Source organism: Salvelinus sp. IW2-2015, linkage group LG4q.1:29, assembly GCF_002910315.2.
Source record: "Salvelinus sp. IW2-2015 linkage group LG4q.1:29, ASM291031v2, whole genome shotgun sequence".
Taxonomy (NCBI): Eukaryota; Metazoa; Chordata; class Actinopteri; order Salmoniformes; family Salmonidae; genus Salvelinus; species Salvelinus sp. IW2-2015.
In genome coordinates this window covers 78,016,974-78,035,369 of record NC_036842.1, presented here as the reverse complement: position 1 = coordinate 78,035,369, position 18,396 = coordinate 78,016,974, and the positions used below count along the sequence as shown (strand labels likewise).

The window sequence follows — 18,396 nt, the reverse complement described above, 5'->3', positions numbered from 1 at the left end:
ATGCAAGCAACACTGAAGCATGCACGAGAGCACCAGCTGTTCTGGATGACTGTGTGATAACTGATGTTAGCCGATCTGAGCAAGACCTTTAAAATGGTCAACATTCACAAAACCACGGGGCCAGACAGATTACTAGGACGTGTACTCAAAGCATACGTGGACTAACTGGCAAGTGTCTTCACTGACATTTTCAACCACCCCCTGACCAAGTCTGTAATACCTACATGTTTCAAACAGACCACCATAGTCCCTGTCCCAAGGAAGCGAWGGTAACCTGACTAAATTATTACCGCCCCGTAGCACTCACGTCGGTAGCCAAGAAGTGCTCTGAAAGGCTGATTATGGCTCACATCAACTGCATCCTCCCAGATACCCTAGACCAGGGCTGCCCAACCCTCTTCCTGGAGATCTACTGTCCTGTAGGTTTTCAGTCCAACCCTAATTTAGCATATCTGATTCAGCTAGTTAAGGTCTTRTGAGCAGCTAAATAGTTGAAGCCTAGTGGAGACCAATATCTATCTTGTGTTATTAAGCTATATAAAACGACAATTGTTGATGTATATGGCTGCATTAAAGATACAATTTTGTACATTTGAATGTTGCAGTAATAGGACCYAGGCCTAGTGTTTGAGCGAGCGAGAGAGAACATAATTTTGATAGCAAGCCTTGACCCCAATGACTCAACTGCTCTCATGGAGAGAAAGATAACTGCTCATCTTCATCCACTCACGAAGCTCAGGAAAATTCTCTGCGACAAAAGAGTGATGCAGTTGAGATCCGACAACCTGTAGAAGCAATAAAGTCCAGGGCAGGCCTAAGGTTATGATAACATACATGCTACAGCCCTGGCTTAGAAGATGACTTATTGGAAGAAAGCATGCACTAAACCTGGGCATCGATCCTGTTTTACTATAAGAGAAGGAATGGAGAAATTATTAGATGAAAGCTTTCTCAGTCTCATGAAGTAGCCTGAGAGCTGTTAGTGAAGAGTTTTGGTGACGTGAAATCACCAACATTACTAATAATAACTTCAGAGCTGGAAGTTGCATCCAGATTGTGCCTGACACTATCAACACACCACAATCACCACACACACACACACACACACACACACACACACACACACACACACACACACACACACACACACACACACACACACACACACACACACACACACACACACACACAACACACACACACACACACATACACACAATACACAACATAACACGCCTACATGCACTGTGTGTTACCTCTCCATCATTGTATAAAGCAGACACTCTCCACCTCGTCTCCTCTCCGGCCTCGCATCAGGGGCTTTTGTGTGCGATGAATAGAGTCACAAGTAGGAGGTATTTTATTTTCAAAAGAGAGCACTCTTAGCATTGCTCATTGTGTTTCTATAGCCTGTGTTGTGAGGGACGGAAGTATAGCTGAGGAGAGTGGAGATGGAGATGGAAAGAGTGAGATAAATAGATAAATAGAGTGTGTGTGCAGAGTTCTCACAATTTCTCCCTGTACATCAAAGCAGTACAGCAATTAATGCGCTATAGGCCATAAGTATGTACAGTATTTTGATTGATTTCAATCTGACTGCATAAGAAATCTATAGAGCATACAGTGGCTTGCGAAAGTATTCACCCCCTTTTTGGCATTTTTCCTATTTTGTTGACTTACAACCTGGAACCAAAATAGATTTTTTGAAGGTTTGTATCATTTGATTTACACAACATGCCTACCACTTTGATAATGCAAAATATATTTTATTGTGAAACAAACGAGAAATAAGACAAAAAACAGAATTTGAGCGGGCATAACTATTCCCTCCCAAAGTAAATACTTTGTWGGGCCACCTTTTTCAGCTATTACAGCTGCAAGTCTCTTTGGGTATGTCTCTATAAGCTTGGCACATCTAGCCACTGGGATYTTTGCCCATTCTCCAAGGMAAAACCGCTCCAGCTCCTTCAATTTGGATGAGTTCCGCTTGTGCACAGCAATCTTTAAGTTATACCACAGATTCTCAATTAGATTGAGGTCTGGGCTTTGACTAGGCCATTCCAAGACATTTAAATGTTTCCCCTTAAACCACTCAAGTGTTGCTTTAGCAGTATGCTTAGGGTCATTGTCCTGCTGGAAGGTGAACCTCCGTCCCAGGCTCAAATCTCTGGAAAACTGAAACAGGTTTCCCTCAAGAATTTCTCTGTATTTAGCGCCATCCATCATTCCTTCAATTCTGACCAGTTTCCCAGTCCCTGTTGATGAAAAACATCCCCACAGCATGATGCTGCCACTACCATGCTTTACTGTAGGGATGGTGTTCTCGGGTGATGAGAGGTGTTTGGTTTTCGCCAGACATAGCGTTTTCCTTGATGGCCAATAAGCTACATTTGTCTCATCTGACCAGAGTACCTTCTTCCACATGTTTGGGGAGTCTYCCACATGCCTTTTGGCGAACACCAAACATGTTTGCTTATTTTTTTCTGGCCACTCTTCTAAAAAGCCCAGCTCTGTGAAGTGTACGGCTTAAAGTGGTCCTATGGACAGATACTCCAGTCTCCGCTGTGGAGCTTTGCAGCTCCTTCAGGATTATTTTTGGTCTCTTTCTTGCCTCTCTGATTAATGCCCTCCTTGCCTGGTCCGTCAGTTTTGGTGGGCGGCCCTCTCTTGGCAGGTTAGTTGTGGTGCCATATTCTTTCAATTTTTTAATAATGGATTTGATGGTGCTCCGTGGGATGTTCAAAGTTTCTGATCTTTTTTTATAACCCAACCCTGATCTGTTTGGAGAGCTCCTTGGTCTTAATTTCCTTGGTGGTGCCCCTTGCTTAGTGGTGTTGCAGACTCAGTGGCCTTTCAGAACAGGTGTATATATACTGAGATCATGTGACTGATCATGTGACACTTAGATTGCACACAGGTGGACTTTATTTAACTAATTATGTCACTTCTGAAGGTAATTGGTTACACCAGATCTTATTTAGGGGCTTCATAGCAAAGGGAATACATATGCACGGACCATTTTTCATTTTTTCATTTTTTGAAACACGTTATTTTTTTCATTTCACTACACCAGTTTGGACTATTTCGTGTATGTCCATTACATGAAATCCAAATAAAAATCCATTTAAATTACAGGTTGTAATACAACAGAATAGGAAAATCGGCAAAGAGGGTGAATTATTTTGCAAGGCACTGTATTTGAACATTGTACATTAGGGAGTTTGAGTAATGTTTGATTCAGCAGAAAATTGGTTCAGAGTTTTGGATGGAGAATGCCCTAATAGAATATTCTGGGATGATTCTGAAACGTTGAGCTTTTCTTCGATCAGGAGCACTTGCGTCACAAGCCGATGTCCCCCTTTGGCATTATAATCTCTCTCTCTTTCTCTCTTTCTGTCTCTTTCTGTCTGTCCTTTTCTTTTTCCATCTCTGTTTCTTCTACACTCTTAGATAAAAAAGTTGCTAAGTAGAACCATACAGGGTTCTTCAGTTTGTCACCTTGGGGAACCCTTTTTGGTGCTGGGTAGAATYATTTGCGGAGGGTTCTATGTAGAACCCTCTTTATAGGGCTCTTCAAATAACCCCCTGTATATGGTTCTACTTAGAACCCTCTATAAGGGTTCTACCAAKAACCATTTTATCATCTAAAGGTTCTTCCTAGAACTGTCTATGAAGATTTCTATCAAGAACCCTTTTATCTTTGGAGGGWTCTTCATAGAACCCTCAATGAACAGTTCCACCAACCTTATTAGCCTTTCAAATGTAATTATTTATGACAATAAATTATACTGTAAGGCCTTTCTTTGAGGGCCTAGTTAAACCCTAACCCAGGGGTGTTAGGAATCTCCTGGTTTACAGGCCACATCAGGCCTGCAAGCTACATTATTCTGGCCTCCAAAGTGATGTGTAATTCCTTTTGGAATCCAGCCAGAGATAGGATATCCAACAAGTGGAATTGTTAATCACCCGCAACCTGCATTCAGTACGACTGCCAGGGTAGGGAAGATTGAATACTGAGACTACCTCAATCATCTAAACTGAAACAACCATCTAACTAACGGGTGCAATAAATCCAATTACTAACAGATTGGAWTAGTCTTTGCGTAGCGTCAAATTAATCAACCAATCAATGCAAAAACACAGATATTACAGTATAACAAACAATTTAGAAAATCTCCCTGCAATAGAGCATGTTGGGAAATATTATATATGGTTATATGTAAAACCCTTCTTGCCTTCCAAAGAATCCTTCTTGACTTTCAAAGAACCCTATCTTTCAAAAACGGTTATTTGGATGTTAAAGGTTCTAGGTAGAACCCTTTGCCTTACAAAGAACCCGTGTCTTCTAAAAAGGGTTATTCTGATMAAAAACGTTCTTGGTAAGAACCCTATCCCTCCTCAAAGAACCATTTTGGAAACCTTTTATCTAAAACTGTATTTCTCCCGCTATGTATCAATATCTCTCTCCTCTCCTCTCTATATGTCTCTCCTTCTTCCATTTCTCATTCATCCCCCCTGTCCCCTTGTCTCTCTCCATCTCCCCCTCTCAATTTATCTCTGACCAGACAGCAGTCCCTCTCTCCCTCCACACAGACCCAGCTGATCACCACCAGTCCAGACACTGAGTTACTTTCTGAAACCATATTGATTCTTCTTTTTGATTTGACACGGTGTTATAACAGACGCAGGGTGCACTGTGCTGGAAGAGAGCAGCCCAGGAACTGACCTGCTTTGAGATGAGAGAGAGAGTAACATTTATTTTGTACCTCTCAGTTCAACCAAGATGCATGAACAGGAGAACAAACTAGGTTGTACATTACAACCGCTCTTAGAGGACAATGGACGTGGAAGAAATGCTTCTTTTATTAACTATCGACCTGATTTGAGAGATATTGTGACTCTGAAAGAGAGACGAGAGAGAGAGAAAAGGAGAGGGACAGCCATTGAGCGAGAAGAAGAAGAAGCTAGAAGTGTTCGCGATGCTGTTTGGTATTCTCTGCCCAAGACAGATTCTGATCTTTCATGCCAATACCACAATGTTACAGATGACGCAGTAGGTAAATGTTTTCTGTCTGTCTTGTCCATCTCTGTCTGTCGGCCAAAACATCCCACTCATTCTTGGTCTTTGTGTGCTTGAATCTTTATTATAGGAAATTACTTTACTAAACTGCAGTATAGTATTGTATTACTGTGGCTTTACTTTCATTATACAACTGTGAGCCACAACAAGTGTGAAACATAAAAAACACTTGTTTGTTTCACATTTGCTTTTGGGCTCATTGTGTAATTGTATTTGGGGTATATTGTAATTAGAATCAAGTCAATGGCCCCGCTAATTGGCCAGAAACTATTTAGCATGGGCTGATGGTAATTACCTCATTGGAACATCACTGCTCTCTCTAGCTGCATCAAGGTTTGGGTGGAACCAATGAGAGATGGAATGCATGATCCTGAAATCTGTAGATTTTTTTACGTTTGTTGACGAGCTATATCTGAATTTTGTGAATTTGTCGCTGTAAAGTATTGTCATGTGTTGACCTGAAAAATAATAATTTCCACGTGAATGATCAGTAAAGGTAGCTATTGTTCTGTAACATATCGCATTCCTAAGTCAATGGCCAAACCCCGCTCAGTATTAGATGCCCACCCAACCTTATATTGACTCCAGATTCCATCTCTCTCCAACAACGTGGCTCACTGGGTCAAGAAAAAGAATGTAATAATCTGATCAGGGTTTAGTGAGTAGGTGGTCTTGTCATATCAATTAAAGCTCTGACTAACCCCTCTGCATAGTTTCACTCTCTCTGGGAGACCCCGTGTTTTACCTTCTTTGAAATCAAACCCCTTTTCTTTACCATTGTACCATTATTTTCCAGTGCAAATTGCCCAAGATTTGGACAATGGGTATAATTTGGGCTCATTGTGTAATTGTATTTGGGGTATATTGTAATTAGAATCAAGTCAATGTACTAAATTGTTGTTGTTTTGTTATTTTTCCTCTGCTGTTTATTCTCTTGCAGAGAGGCTTGTCCAGCTGTGTACTTTTATATGAGAACGTGAAGTGCTTTTTTATTACAGTCAATTCAATTGGTCTTTCAGCTGCTCAATTGGCAAAACATCTTCATCCGCATCCAGCGAGACCCAGACTGTGATTACAGCTTAGACTGTAAAACGTATTTATGTTTCACCATAGAGTAGAAGGCAGCACTCACTGGCYAAACACCAAACACTGCTGCTTATGTGGAGCTCAGCTCAATAGCCTCTTAGCTCTCTCTAAGGAGGAGAACAGTGGAAGAGTTTGTTTCCTCTCCCTCTCAAGCCTACTAATCCTGCTGCATTGTCTGTGTTTGCTAGCAGGCTGCTCTCTCTGCCTTTTGTTGTGGTTGTCAAATCAGTTTCTCTCTCCCACCTCTGTGTGTCTCTCTCTCCGGCTGCCACTARAGAACCAGGAAGTAWAGAGAGAAAGAGAGAAAAAAATACCCAGCAGCTGAGGAAAACAAGGAAGTGAATACAGCCAGGGCCTGAGCCTCAAYTGTGAAGTGAAAGGTAGCAAGTTAGAGCACAGAGAGCAGGGCAGCTGTGCTAAGGAAGTGCTAGCTAGCTAACGTCATCACTGGCTGTGCTCTCCGCAGYAGAGAGAGAAACAAAGAGTGACAGAAAGCGAACAAAACTGCAGAGCCTGCCTCACAGATATACCAGTGAGTACACATTGGGAACCGAGCTTCACACGGGTAGGCCCCATAGGGGGGGAGAGAGAGAGAGTGTGTGTGTGTGTCGGAGTGTGAAAGAGTCAGAGAAATGGAGATAGCAGAGTGGAGAAGAGAATTGAAGAGTAGGGGGAGTTTTATGTGCAGTGAGGCCCAGTTGGTGGTTGTTTGTGTCAGAAAGGAGAGAGAATAGCCGAGCTGTGCTCAGGAGAGGTAGGCCCCCACGGAGCGAGAGAGGAAAAGAGAGAGAGAGAGCACAAAACATAGTTTTGTATGCAGCTCAGGCCCTGCTGTGTGTGTCAGGCAGGCAGCGTGGGTAGCCTCCATTCTTAAAATGCTCTCCCGTAGAGTGAAATAAATGAAAGGGGGAGGGAGAGGAGAGAAAAACAAAATGATTGAAGCATGAAATGGTCTGTCCCTGATGCTGGACAGAAAGAGGAAGAGTTTGGAGAGAAAGAGAGTGTGTATGCATTAGATAATGCAGGTATGCACTCTCACCAGTTGCATTAGATAATGCAGGTTTGCACTCTCACCAGTTGTGTGTGTATCTACAGTGTGTGTATGTGGGGAAAAGTATGCAAACAAAGAGGGGTGTGTTTGCAGACAAAAGCAGTAAACTTTGGCAGGTACAGTACCTTTGAAAGGGATGTGTTTTGTTTTTCCTCTGACAGTAGTCCCTACAACTTGTTACTCTTGCTTAGGTAAAGTAAGTACCTATTTATATACCCTGTCCTCTACCACTCATCTCTCCCACAGGGTGTCCTTCACTTACCCCCCTACTCACCCTACTCAGACCCACTACAATGACAGACCAAGGGGAACMCTGGAGAGGAAGTGGAGGACCTGATGAGGACGAGCTACCGCAGATGGATGGGTCATGTGATGCGTGTGAGCCTGACGAGGCCCAGCCGGCGACCCAGGTGTGTCACACCTGCAGCTTCGCCTTCTGCCCTGCCCACGCCGAGAAACACGCMTGCAGCACACGACACCAGCTAATGCCCTACGGCCAGGAAGTGTTGCAGCCCCAGTCCCAGTCCCAACGGCTGGGCAGGGACAGACACACAAGGGAGGGGGCAGGGGAGGAAAGGGTACAGGGAATGAGGCCTGCGACAGAGCCAGGGGTGGTGGAAAATGCGGCATGCGGTGTGGCTGGGATACAAGAGAACGGTGTGTGTGGAGGAGAGAGAGACCAGGGGAAGGGGAAGGTTGATGATGAAGATGGCGATGAAGAGGCAGAGGCGGCTCTAGAGGGGGTTAGTAAGAGGGACACAGTGACAGTGGAGAGGCTGCGCTGTAAGGAGCACGGCCAGGAGGGCACTCTCTATTGCAAGGCTGACGAGAAGGTCATCTGTGTGGTGTGTGCCGTGCAGGGGGAGCACCGTGAACATGAGATCATCACCCTGCGCGAGGCCTACGTCTGGCAGAAGGTGAGTTGCACATCCTTCACGCATCCAGTGTCTTCAGAAAGTATTCTTAACACTTGACTTATTCAACATTTTGTTGAATTCAAAATGAATATTAAAAAAATCTCACCCATCTACACACAATAACCCATAATGATGAAGAGAAAACATGTTTTTAGATTAAAAAAAAAAAAGTTAGTGAAATTGAAATGCAGAAATATCTCTTTTACATAAGTATTCACACCCCTTCGCTATGACACAGCATATTGAGCTCAGGTGCATCCAATTTCCTTTAATCATCCTTGATGTCACGTTCTGACCTTAGTTTCTTTTTATGTCTTTGTGTTAGGTTGGTCAGGGCGTGAGTTGGGGTGGGTAGTCTATRTTCTGTTTTCTATGTTGTTGTATTTCTATGTCTGGCCTGATATGGTTCTCAATCAGAGGYAGCTGTCGATCGTTGTCTCTGATTGAGAATCATATTTAGGTAGCCTGTTTTCCCCATTTTGGTTGTGGGTGGTTGTTTCCTGGGTTTGTGTTTGTGTCACCATTCAGGACTGTTTCGGTTTTCGTTTTCATTCACTTTGTTATTTTTGTATTTTGTAGTGTTCAGTTTATTATTAAAATATGACGAACACTTACCACGCTGCATATTGGTCCGATCCTTCATACTCGTTACACTTGAGACGTCACTACAACTTGATTGGAGTCCACCTGTGGCCAATTATATAAGGTCCCACAGTTGACAGTGCATTTCAGAATGAAAACTATACCATGAAGTCCAAGGAAAGAATTGTGATGAGGCATATATCTGGGGAAGGGTATAACACCATTTCTAGAGTGTTGAAAGTTTCCAAGAGCACAGTGAAAAATATCCCCAGACTCTGCCTAGAGCTGGCCTTCTGACCAAATTGAGCAACCGGGCAAGAAGGACCTTGGTCAGGGAGGTGACCAAGAACTCAATGACCACTCTGACAGAACTACAGAGTTCCTGGGCTGAGATGTGAGAACTTGCCAGAAGGACAACAGTCTCTACGTCACGCCACTTCACCAGTTATCAGAGTCAGTACAGCCACCCGGTTTCTTCACGCATTGCGCCGACAGAAACAAACATATCTCTGGTAAGAAGAAGGGCGGGGGTGTATGCCTTATGATTAACGAGTCGTGGTGTGATCATAACAACATACAGGAACTCAAGTCATTTTGCTCAACTRAACTAGAATTCCTTACATTAAAATGCCGACCGCATTATCTACCAAGAGAATTCTCTTAGATCATAATCACAACCGTGAATATCCCCCCCCCCCACGCAGACACCTCGACCGCCCTGAAAGAACTTCATTGGACTCTATGTAAACTGGAAACCATATATCCTGAGGCTGCATTTATTGTAGCTGGGGATTTTAACAAAACTAATCTGAAAACAAGGCTCCCTAAATTTTATCAGCATATCGATTGCGCGACCCGGGCTGGCAGCGTTCTGGATCATGGCTACTCTAACTTCCGCGATGCATACAAAGCCCTCCCTCGCCCTCCTTAGCAAATCTGACTACAACTCCATTTTGTTGCTCCCAAGCTATAGACAGAAACTAAAACAGGAAACGCCCGTGCTCAGGTCTGTTCAATGCTGGTCCAACCAATCGGATTCCACACTTCAAGATTGCTTCGTTCACGGTGACTTGGATATGTTCCGGATAGCCTCAGACAACAACATTAATGTATATGCTGATTTGGTAACCGAGTTTATTAGCAAGTGCAGCGGTGATGTTGTACCCGTGTTGACTATTAAAACCTTCCCCAACCAGAAATCTTGTATTGATGGCAGCATCCGTGCAAAACTGAAAGCGCGAACCACTGCTTTTAATCATGGCAAGGCGACCGGAAACATGACCGAATACAAACAGTGTAGCTATTCCCTCTGCAAGGCAATCAAACAAGCTAAGCGTCAGTATAGAGAGAAAGTAGAGTCGCAATTCAACGGCTCAGACACGARACGTATGTGGCAGTGTCTACAGTCAATCATGGACTACAAAAAGAAAACCAGCCCCGTTGCGGACAACGACGTCTTGCTCCCAGACAAATTAAACAACCTATTTGCTCRCTTTGAGGACAATACAGTGTCACTGACATGGCCCGCTACCAAAACCTGTGGGCTCTCCTTCACCGCGGCCAACGTGAGTAAAACATTTAAACGTGTTAACCCTCGCAAGGCTGCCGGCCGGGACGGCATCCCTAGCCACGTCCTCAGAGCAYGCGCAGACCAGCTGGCTGGTGTGTTTACGGACATATTCATTCAATCCCTATCCCAGTCTGCTGTTCACACATGCTTCAAGAGGGCCACCATTGTTCCTTTTCCCAAGAAAGCTAAGTTAACTGAGCTAAACGACTATCGCACTTCCGTCATCATGAAGTGCTTGAGAGACTAGTCAAGGATCATATCACCTCCACCCAAGCCTCCCGGGTGGCGCAGTGGTCTAAGGCACTGCATCGCAGTGCTAGCTGTGCCACCAGAGATTCTGGGTTCGAGCCCAGGCTCTGTCGCAGCCGGCCGCGACCGGGAGGCCCATGGGGCGGCGCACAATTGGCCCAGTGTTTGGCCGGCAGGGATATCCTTGTCTCATCGCGCATTAGCGACTCCTGTGGTGGGCCGGGCGCAGTGCACACTGACCAGGTCGCCAGGTGTACAGTGTTTCCTCCGACACATTGGTGCGGCTGGCTTCCGGGTTGTGTCAAGAAGCAGTGCGGTTTGGTTGGGTTGTGTTTCCGGGGACGCATGGCTCTCGGCCCTTGCATTTCTCGAGTCCGTACGGGAGTTGCAGCRATGAGACAAGACTGTAACTACTACCAATTGGATACCACGAAATTGGGGAGAAAAATGGGGATTTTTTTTTTTCTAAAATAAAAAACATCACCTCCACCCTACCTGATACCCTAGACCCACTCCAATTTGCTTACCGCTCCAATAGGTCCACAGACGAAGCAATCACACTGCACACTGCCCTAACMCATCTGTACAAGAGGAATACCTATGTAAGAATGCTGTTCATCGATTACAGCTCAGCATTTAACACCTTAGTACCCTCCAAACTCATCATTAAGCTCGAGACCCTGGGTCTCGACCCCGCCCTGTGCAACTGGGTCCTGGACTTTCTGACAGGGGGTAGGAAACAGGGTAGGAGGGTAGGAAACAACATCTCCACCCTGCTCATCCTGTAATCCCTGTTCACACCATGACACCTCCAACTCAATCAACAAGTTTAACAGACTCACTACAGTGGTAGGCTTAATTACCAACAACGATGAGACGGCCTACAGGGAGGAGGTGAGGGCCCTCGAGTGTGGTGTCAGAAAATAACCTCACACTCAACGTCAACAAAACAAAGGAGATGATCGTAGACTTCAGGAAACAGCAGAGGGAGCACCCCCCTATCCCACATCGATGGGACAGTAGTGGAGAAGGTGTAAAGTTTTAAGTTCCTCGGCATATACACCCAGGACATACTGAAATGGTCCACCCACACCTCAGGAGGATGAAGAAATTTGGCTTGTCACCAAAAACACTCACAAACTTTTACAGGTGCACAAGTGAGAGTATCCTGTCGGCTGTATCACCGCCTGGTACGGCAACTGCTCCGCCCACAACCGTAAGGCTCTCCAGAGGGTAGTGCGGTCTGCACAACGCATCACCAGGGTTAAACTACTTGCCCTCCAGGACACCTACACCATCCATGTCACAGGAAGGCCAAAATATAATCAAGTACAACAACCACCCGAGCCACTGCCTGTTCACCCCGCTATCATCCAGAAGACGAGGTTAGTACAGGTGCATCAAATCTGGGACCGAGAGACTGAAAAACAGCTTCTATCTCTAAGGCCATCAGACTGTTAAACAGCCATCACTAACATTGAGTGGCTGCTGCGACATACTGACTCAAATCTCTAGCCACTTTAATAATTAAACATTTATTACATCCAATTTATCACTAGTCACTTTAAAACAATGTCACTTTAATTAATGTTTACATACCCTACATTATCATCTCACATGTATATACTGTACTCTATACCATCTACTGCATCTTGCCTATGCGCCACAGCAATCACTCATCCATATATTTATATGTTACATATATGTACATATATGTACTTATTTCATAAGGTAGTTGTTGTGAAATTGTTAGATTATACTTGTTAGATATTATTGCAATGTCGGAACTAAAAGCACAAGCATTTCGCTACACTCGCATTAACATCTGCTAACCATGTGTATGTGACCAATACATTTGATTTGGGTTATGTGGGGACATGACAGCACGCCTGGAGTTTGCAAAAAAAACACTTGAAAAGACTCTAGAGCATAAGGACAAAGAGCAGTCTGCTCTGATGAGACAAAAAAATGTAATCCTTGGGCCGAAAAGCATGAGGACTACATCTGAAGAAAACGCAGGACACAGTTTATCACCCACGTCGTAACGCCATCCCTGTACCATGAGACGATGGTGTGGCAGGAATCCATGGGAGATGTTTTTAGCGGCAGAGGACAGGGGAGGACTGGTTAAGGATGGAGAATGTCCATAGGGGGAGAAGCAGAGGGGAAATGTCCATTTATAATGTAGATATGAACACCATAGCAAATGTATAACATAGATATTAGACAGTGCCACATTTATAATATAGATATTGCACAGTACCACGTGGCAGATACAAATAGAGTAGAGGGCCTAGAGAGCTACCCTGCGGTACACCACACTTTACATGTTTGACATTAAGGAAGCTTTCATTAAAGAAAACCATCTGAGTTCTATTAGATAGATACAGTAGCAGATATAATCATAGTATCACATTCATAACATGGATATAAGCACAATTCCACATTTGTAACAGAGGCATTACACAGTACCACATTTATAACATAGATATAAACACAGTACCACGTTTATAACATAGATATCATCAGCATACATGGACACAAATGCTTTGTTTAACCTCTCTAGCGTACRTGAGACGGGAGCGTCCCACCTCTTCAACAGCCAGTGAAACTGCAGGGCGCCAAATTCAAACGTACATGTATTTTACACCATTTTAAAGATACACTTGTTGTAAATCCAGCCACAGTGTCCGATTTCATAAAGGCTTTACGACGAAAGCAAACCAAACGATTATGTTAGGTGAGTGYCTATTCACAGAATAACACAGCCATTTTTCCAGCCAAAGAGAGGATTCACAAAAAGCAGAAATATAGATAAAATGAATCACTAACCTTTGATGATCTTCATCAGATGACACTCATAGGACTTCATGTTACACAATACATGTATGTTTTGTTCGGTAAAGTTCATATTTTTATATCCAAAAATCTGAGTTTTACATTGGCGCCTTACGTTCAGAAGTTCTCGAAACGTCCTTTGATTTTGAGAGAGCCACATCAATTTACAGGAATACTCATAATAAACATTGCTAAAAGATACAACTGTTATGGCATGGAATTTTGTGGTAGGATTTCAAAAACGCTTTACGGAAAAGAGAAAACACCTCGGGTCGGGCTCATGAGCCAATAAAGACACAAATTATAGCGCCATATTATGCAGTCAACAAAGTCATAATAGCATTATAGCATCTTCACTTACTTTGCTGATCTTCGTCGGAATGCACTCCAGGACTCCACTTCCCAAAAATGTTTGTTTTGTTCGGTAATGTCATCATTTATGTCCAAATAGTTACTTTTGTTATGCGCGGTTTGGTAACAAATCCAAGTCGAAGGTTCACTAAAAGCAGACGAAATGTCAAAAAGTTCGTAACAGTCAGTAAGAAACATGTCCAAACGATGTATTGAAATCAATCTTTAGGATGTTTTGAACATAAATCTTAAATAATGTTCCAACCGGAGAATTCCTTTGTCTTCAGAAAAGCAAATGGAACGGGAGCAAACTCTCATGTGAACGCGCATGGTCAGCTCGTGGCTACTGGCAGACCTCTGACTCATTCCTCTCTGCTTGGGCCCCACTTCACAGTAGAGGCATCAGACAAGGTTCTAAAGACTGTTGACATCTAGTGGAAGCCTTAGGAAGTGCAACTTTACCAATATCCACTGTATCTTCATAGGAGCTGAGTTGAAATCGACCAACCTCAGATTTCCCACTTCCTGGTTGGATTTCTTCTCAGGTTTTCGCCTGCCATATGAGTTCTGTTATACTCACCGACATCATTTAACCAGTTTTAGAAACTTCAGAGTGTTTTCTATCAAATAATACTAATAATATGCATATATTAGCAACTGGGACTGAGTAGCAGGCAGTTTACTCTGGGCACGCTTTTCATCCAAACGTGAAATTGCTGCCCCCTATCCCTAATTTTTAACAATGAAAAATAGATTTTATTTGAGATTCTTCAAAGTAGCCACCCTTTGCCTTGATGACAGCTTGGCATTCTCTCAACCAGCTTCATGAATATGCATATTCTAGATTTTATGGCTTTGTAGCAGGCCGTTTACTCTGGGCATGCTTTTCATCCGGACGTGAAAATACTGCCCCCTACCCCAAAGAAGTTAATGCCAGTGGCAGGTCATTGGTAAAAATAGGAAAGAGTAGAGGGCCTAGAGAGCTGCCCTGCGGTACACCACACTTTACATATTTGACAATAAGGAAGCTTCCATTAAAGAAAACCCTCTGAATCCACRATATGGTAGAGGTTGAAAAGCCATACCACGTCATTTTTCTCGACAACAGGTTATGGTCAATAATATCAAAGGCTGTACTGAAATCTAGCAGTACAGCTCCCACAATCTTCTTATTATAATTGTATTTGAACCAATCATCAGTCATTTGTGTCAGTGCAGTACATGTTGAATGTCCTTCTCTATAAGCATGCTGAAAGTCTGTTGTTAATTTGTTTACAGAGAAATATTATTGTATTTGGTCAAACACAATGTTTTCCAWCAGTTTATAGGTCTGCTGTTAGAAACAGTAAAGGCGGCTTTACCACTCTTGGGTAGCAAAATTACTTTTGCTTCCCTCCAGGCCTGAGGACAAAAACGTTCCTCTAGGCTTAGATTAAAGAAATGCCGATAGGAGTAGCTAGAGTCAGCTACCATCCTCAATAGCTTTTCATCTAAATTGTCAATGCCAGGAGGTTTGTCATTATTGATTGATAAGAAAACATTTTTCCACCTCTCCCACACTAACTTTATAAAATTCAAACTTGCAATGCTTTTCTTTCATTATTCATTTTTTTATGCATGAGTACGATGGCTCACTGTTCATTGTTGGCATTTCCTGCCTAAGYTTGCCCACTTTATCAATGAAATAATAACTTAAAAAATTGGCAACATCAAATGCTATTGTGATGAATAAGCCATGTSATTCAATGAAAGGTGGAGTTGAATGTCTTCCTCCCCATAGTTTCAATTGAAGATTTTTTTATGTCATTTATCTTGGCTTCATAATACAGTTTCTTCTTATTTTTGTTGAGTTTAGTCTTCATTTCTCAAGTTGCAGTAAGTCAGMCAGTCTTATTAGCCACTCCTTTCAACTATACAGTTTTTAATTTCCTCATCAATCCATGGAGTCTTAACAGTTCTGAAAGTCAGTTTCTTAAAAGGTGCATGTTTATCAACCATTTGAAGAAGCAATTTCATAAATTCATCAAGTGCAGTGTCTGGATGCTCCTGATTAATCACATCAGACCAACAAATATTTTTAACGTCATCCACATAAAAGTCTCAGCAAAATCTTTTGTGTGATCTCTTATACTGTAGACTATTTTATGCCCAGCTTTTGGAACTTTGGCTTTCCTAGATATAACCACTATTGTGATCACTGCATCCAATGGGTATGACTACAGCTTTGGAACAAAGTTCTAAAGTATTAGTAAAAATGTGTGGATGATCTTGTTCCTGTAGTGTTTGTAAACACCCTGGTAGGTTGATTAATAACCTGAACCAGACTAAAGGCACTGGTTACAGTGAGAAKCTTCCTCTTGAGTGGACAGCTTGATGAAAACCAGTCAATATTCAGGTCCTCAAGAAGGTAGACCTCTCTGTTTACATCACATACACTATCAAGTATTTCACACATATTATTTAGATACTGACTGTTTGCACTTGGTGGCCTATAGCAACACCCCAAAAGAAAGGGCTTTAGATGTGCCAASTGAAGCTGCAACCACAACACTTAAACACTTTACATGAGATCTTCTCTACGCATTAGAAGCATATGGCTCTGAATACATACAGCAATATTCTTGTTTTGCTACTGCTKTATTATCTAATTCATTATCTAAGTGAGTCTCAGAAATAGCTAATATATTAATGTTATCTGATGTTAGCCAGTTATTGATTTCATTAACCTTATTTCTAAGGTTACATATATTCATAAGGGCTATTTTCAGCCCTTTCCTGGGTAGCTGATCAGAAAYAGACATAATATGGAAAAGAGCGTTCCGTGTTCAACAGGAAGTGACGTGTTGTGCAGTGCATGGATATGAATACTTTCTGAAGGCGCTAACATAGATATAAGCACGGAAGTGCTTATATCTATGTTATAACGGTGGGACTGTGCTTATATCTATGTCATACATGGTGGGACTGTGCTTATGTCTATGTTATAAACGGTGGGACTGTCTTATTCTATGTTATAAACGTGGGATGTGCTTATATCTATGTTATAAACGGTGGGACTGGCTTATATCTATGTTATAACGGTGGACTGCTTATATCTATGTTATAAACGGTGGGACTGCTTATATTCTATGTTATAAACGGTGGGACTGGCTTATATCTATGTTATAAACGGTGGACTGCTTTTATATCAGTTATAAACGGTGGGACTGCTTATATCTATGTTATAAACGTGGGACTGCTTATGTTATGTTATAACGGTGGGACTGTCTTATATCTATGTTATAAACGGTGGGACTGCTTATATCTATGTTATAAACGGTGGGACTGCTTATATCTATGTTATAAACGGTGGGACTGTGCTTATATCTATGTTATAAACGGTGGGCATCGCTTATATCTATGTTTAAACGGTGGACTGTATATATCTATGTTATAAACGGTGGGACTGCTATTTTGTATAACAGGTGGATGCTTATATCTATGTTTAAAACGGTGGGACTGTGCTTATTCTATGTTATAAACGGTGGGACTGCTTATATCTATGTTATAAACGGTGGGACTGCTTATTATGTTAAAACGGTGGGACTGCTTATATCTATGTTATAAACGGTGGGACTGCTTATATCTATGTTATAAACGGTGGGACTGCTTATATTATGTTATAAACGGTGGGACTGCTTATATCTATGTTATAAACGGTGGGACTGCTTATATCTATGTTATAAACGGTGGGCTGCTTATATCTATGTTATAAACGGTGGGACTGCTTATATCTATGTTATAAACGGTGGGACTGCTTATATCTATGTTATAAACGGTGGGACTGCTTATATCTATTGTATAAACGGTGGGACTGCTTATACTATGTTATAAACGGTGGGACTGCTTATATCTATGTTAATAAACGGTGGGACTGCTTATTATATGTTTAAAACGGTGGGACTGCTTATATCTATGTTATAAACGGTGGACTGCTTATATCTATGTTATAAACGGTGGGACTGCTTATATCTTGTTATAAACGGTGGGACTGCTTATATCTATGTTTATAACGGTGGGACTGCTTATATCTATGTTATAAACGGTGGGACTGTGCTTATATCTATTGTATAAACGGTGGGACTGCTTATATCTATGTTATAAACGGTGGGACTGCTTATATTATGTTATAAACGGTGGGACTGCTTATATCTATTGTTATAAACGGTGGACTGCTTATATAATGTTATAAACGGTGGGACTGCTTATATTTCTATGTTATAAACGGTGGGACTGCTTATATCTATGTTATAAACGGTGGACTGCTTATATCTATGTTATAAACGGTGGGACTGTGCTTATATCTATTGTTATAAACGGTGGGACTGTGCTTATATCTATGTTTATAACGGTGGGACTGCTTATATCTATGTTTATAACGGTGGGACTGCTTATATCTATGTTATAACGGGGTGGGATGTGCTTATCTATGTTATAAACGGTGGGATGTGTTATTATGTTATAACGGTGGGACTGTGCTTATATCTATGTATACAGGTGGGACTGTGCTTATGTCTATGTTATAGCGTGGGATGCTTATTCTATGTTATAAACGGTGGGATGTGCTTATATCTATGTTATAAACGGTGGACTGCTTTATATTATGTTATAACGGTGGGGACTGCTTATATCT

At 42.2% G+C, this 18,396-nt stretch overlaps 1 protein-coding gene across 6 annotated transcripts in view; it reads left to right on the top strand.

Moving 5' to 3' along the window:
• The first annotated feature begins 6,474 nt into the window (after positions 1-6,474).
• Positions 6,475-18,396, top strand: part of LOC111962582 (tripartite motif-containing protein 44) — a 112,409-nt gene continuing 100,487 nt past the window's right edge. For 2 of the 6 annotated variants that reach the window (XM_070443140.1, XM_023985749.2), the window contains exons 1-2: positions 6,476-6,698; positions 7,464-8,134. In XM_070443140.1, coding sequence (XP_070299241.1) covers positions 7,511-8,134 — 624 coding nt within the window. In that variant the 5' untranslated portion in view covers positions 6,476-6,698; positions 7,464-7,510. Of the gene's footprint in view, positions 6,732-6,809; positions 7,192-7,226; positions 7,334-7,463; positions 8,135-18,396 lie in introns of those variants that run through there. The other 4 variants (XM_023985748.2, XM_023985750.2, XM_023985747.2 and 1 more) reach the window with 4 other exon arrangements.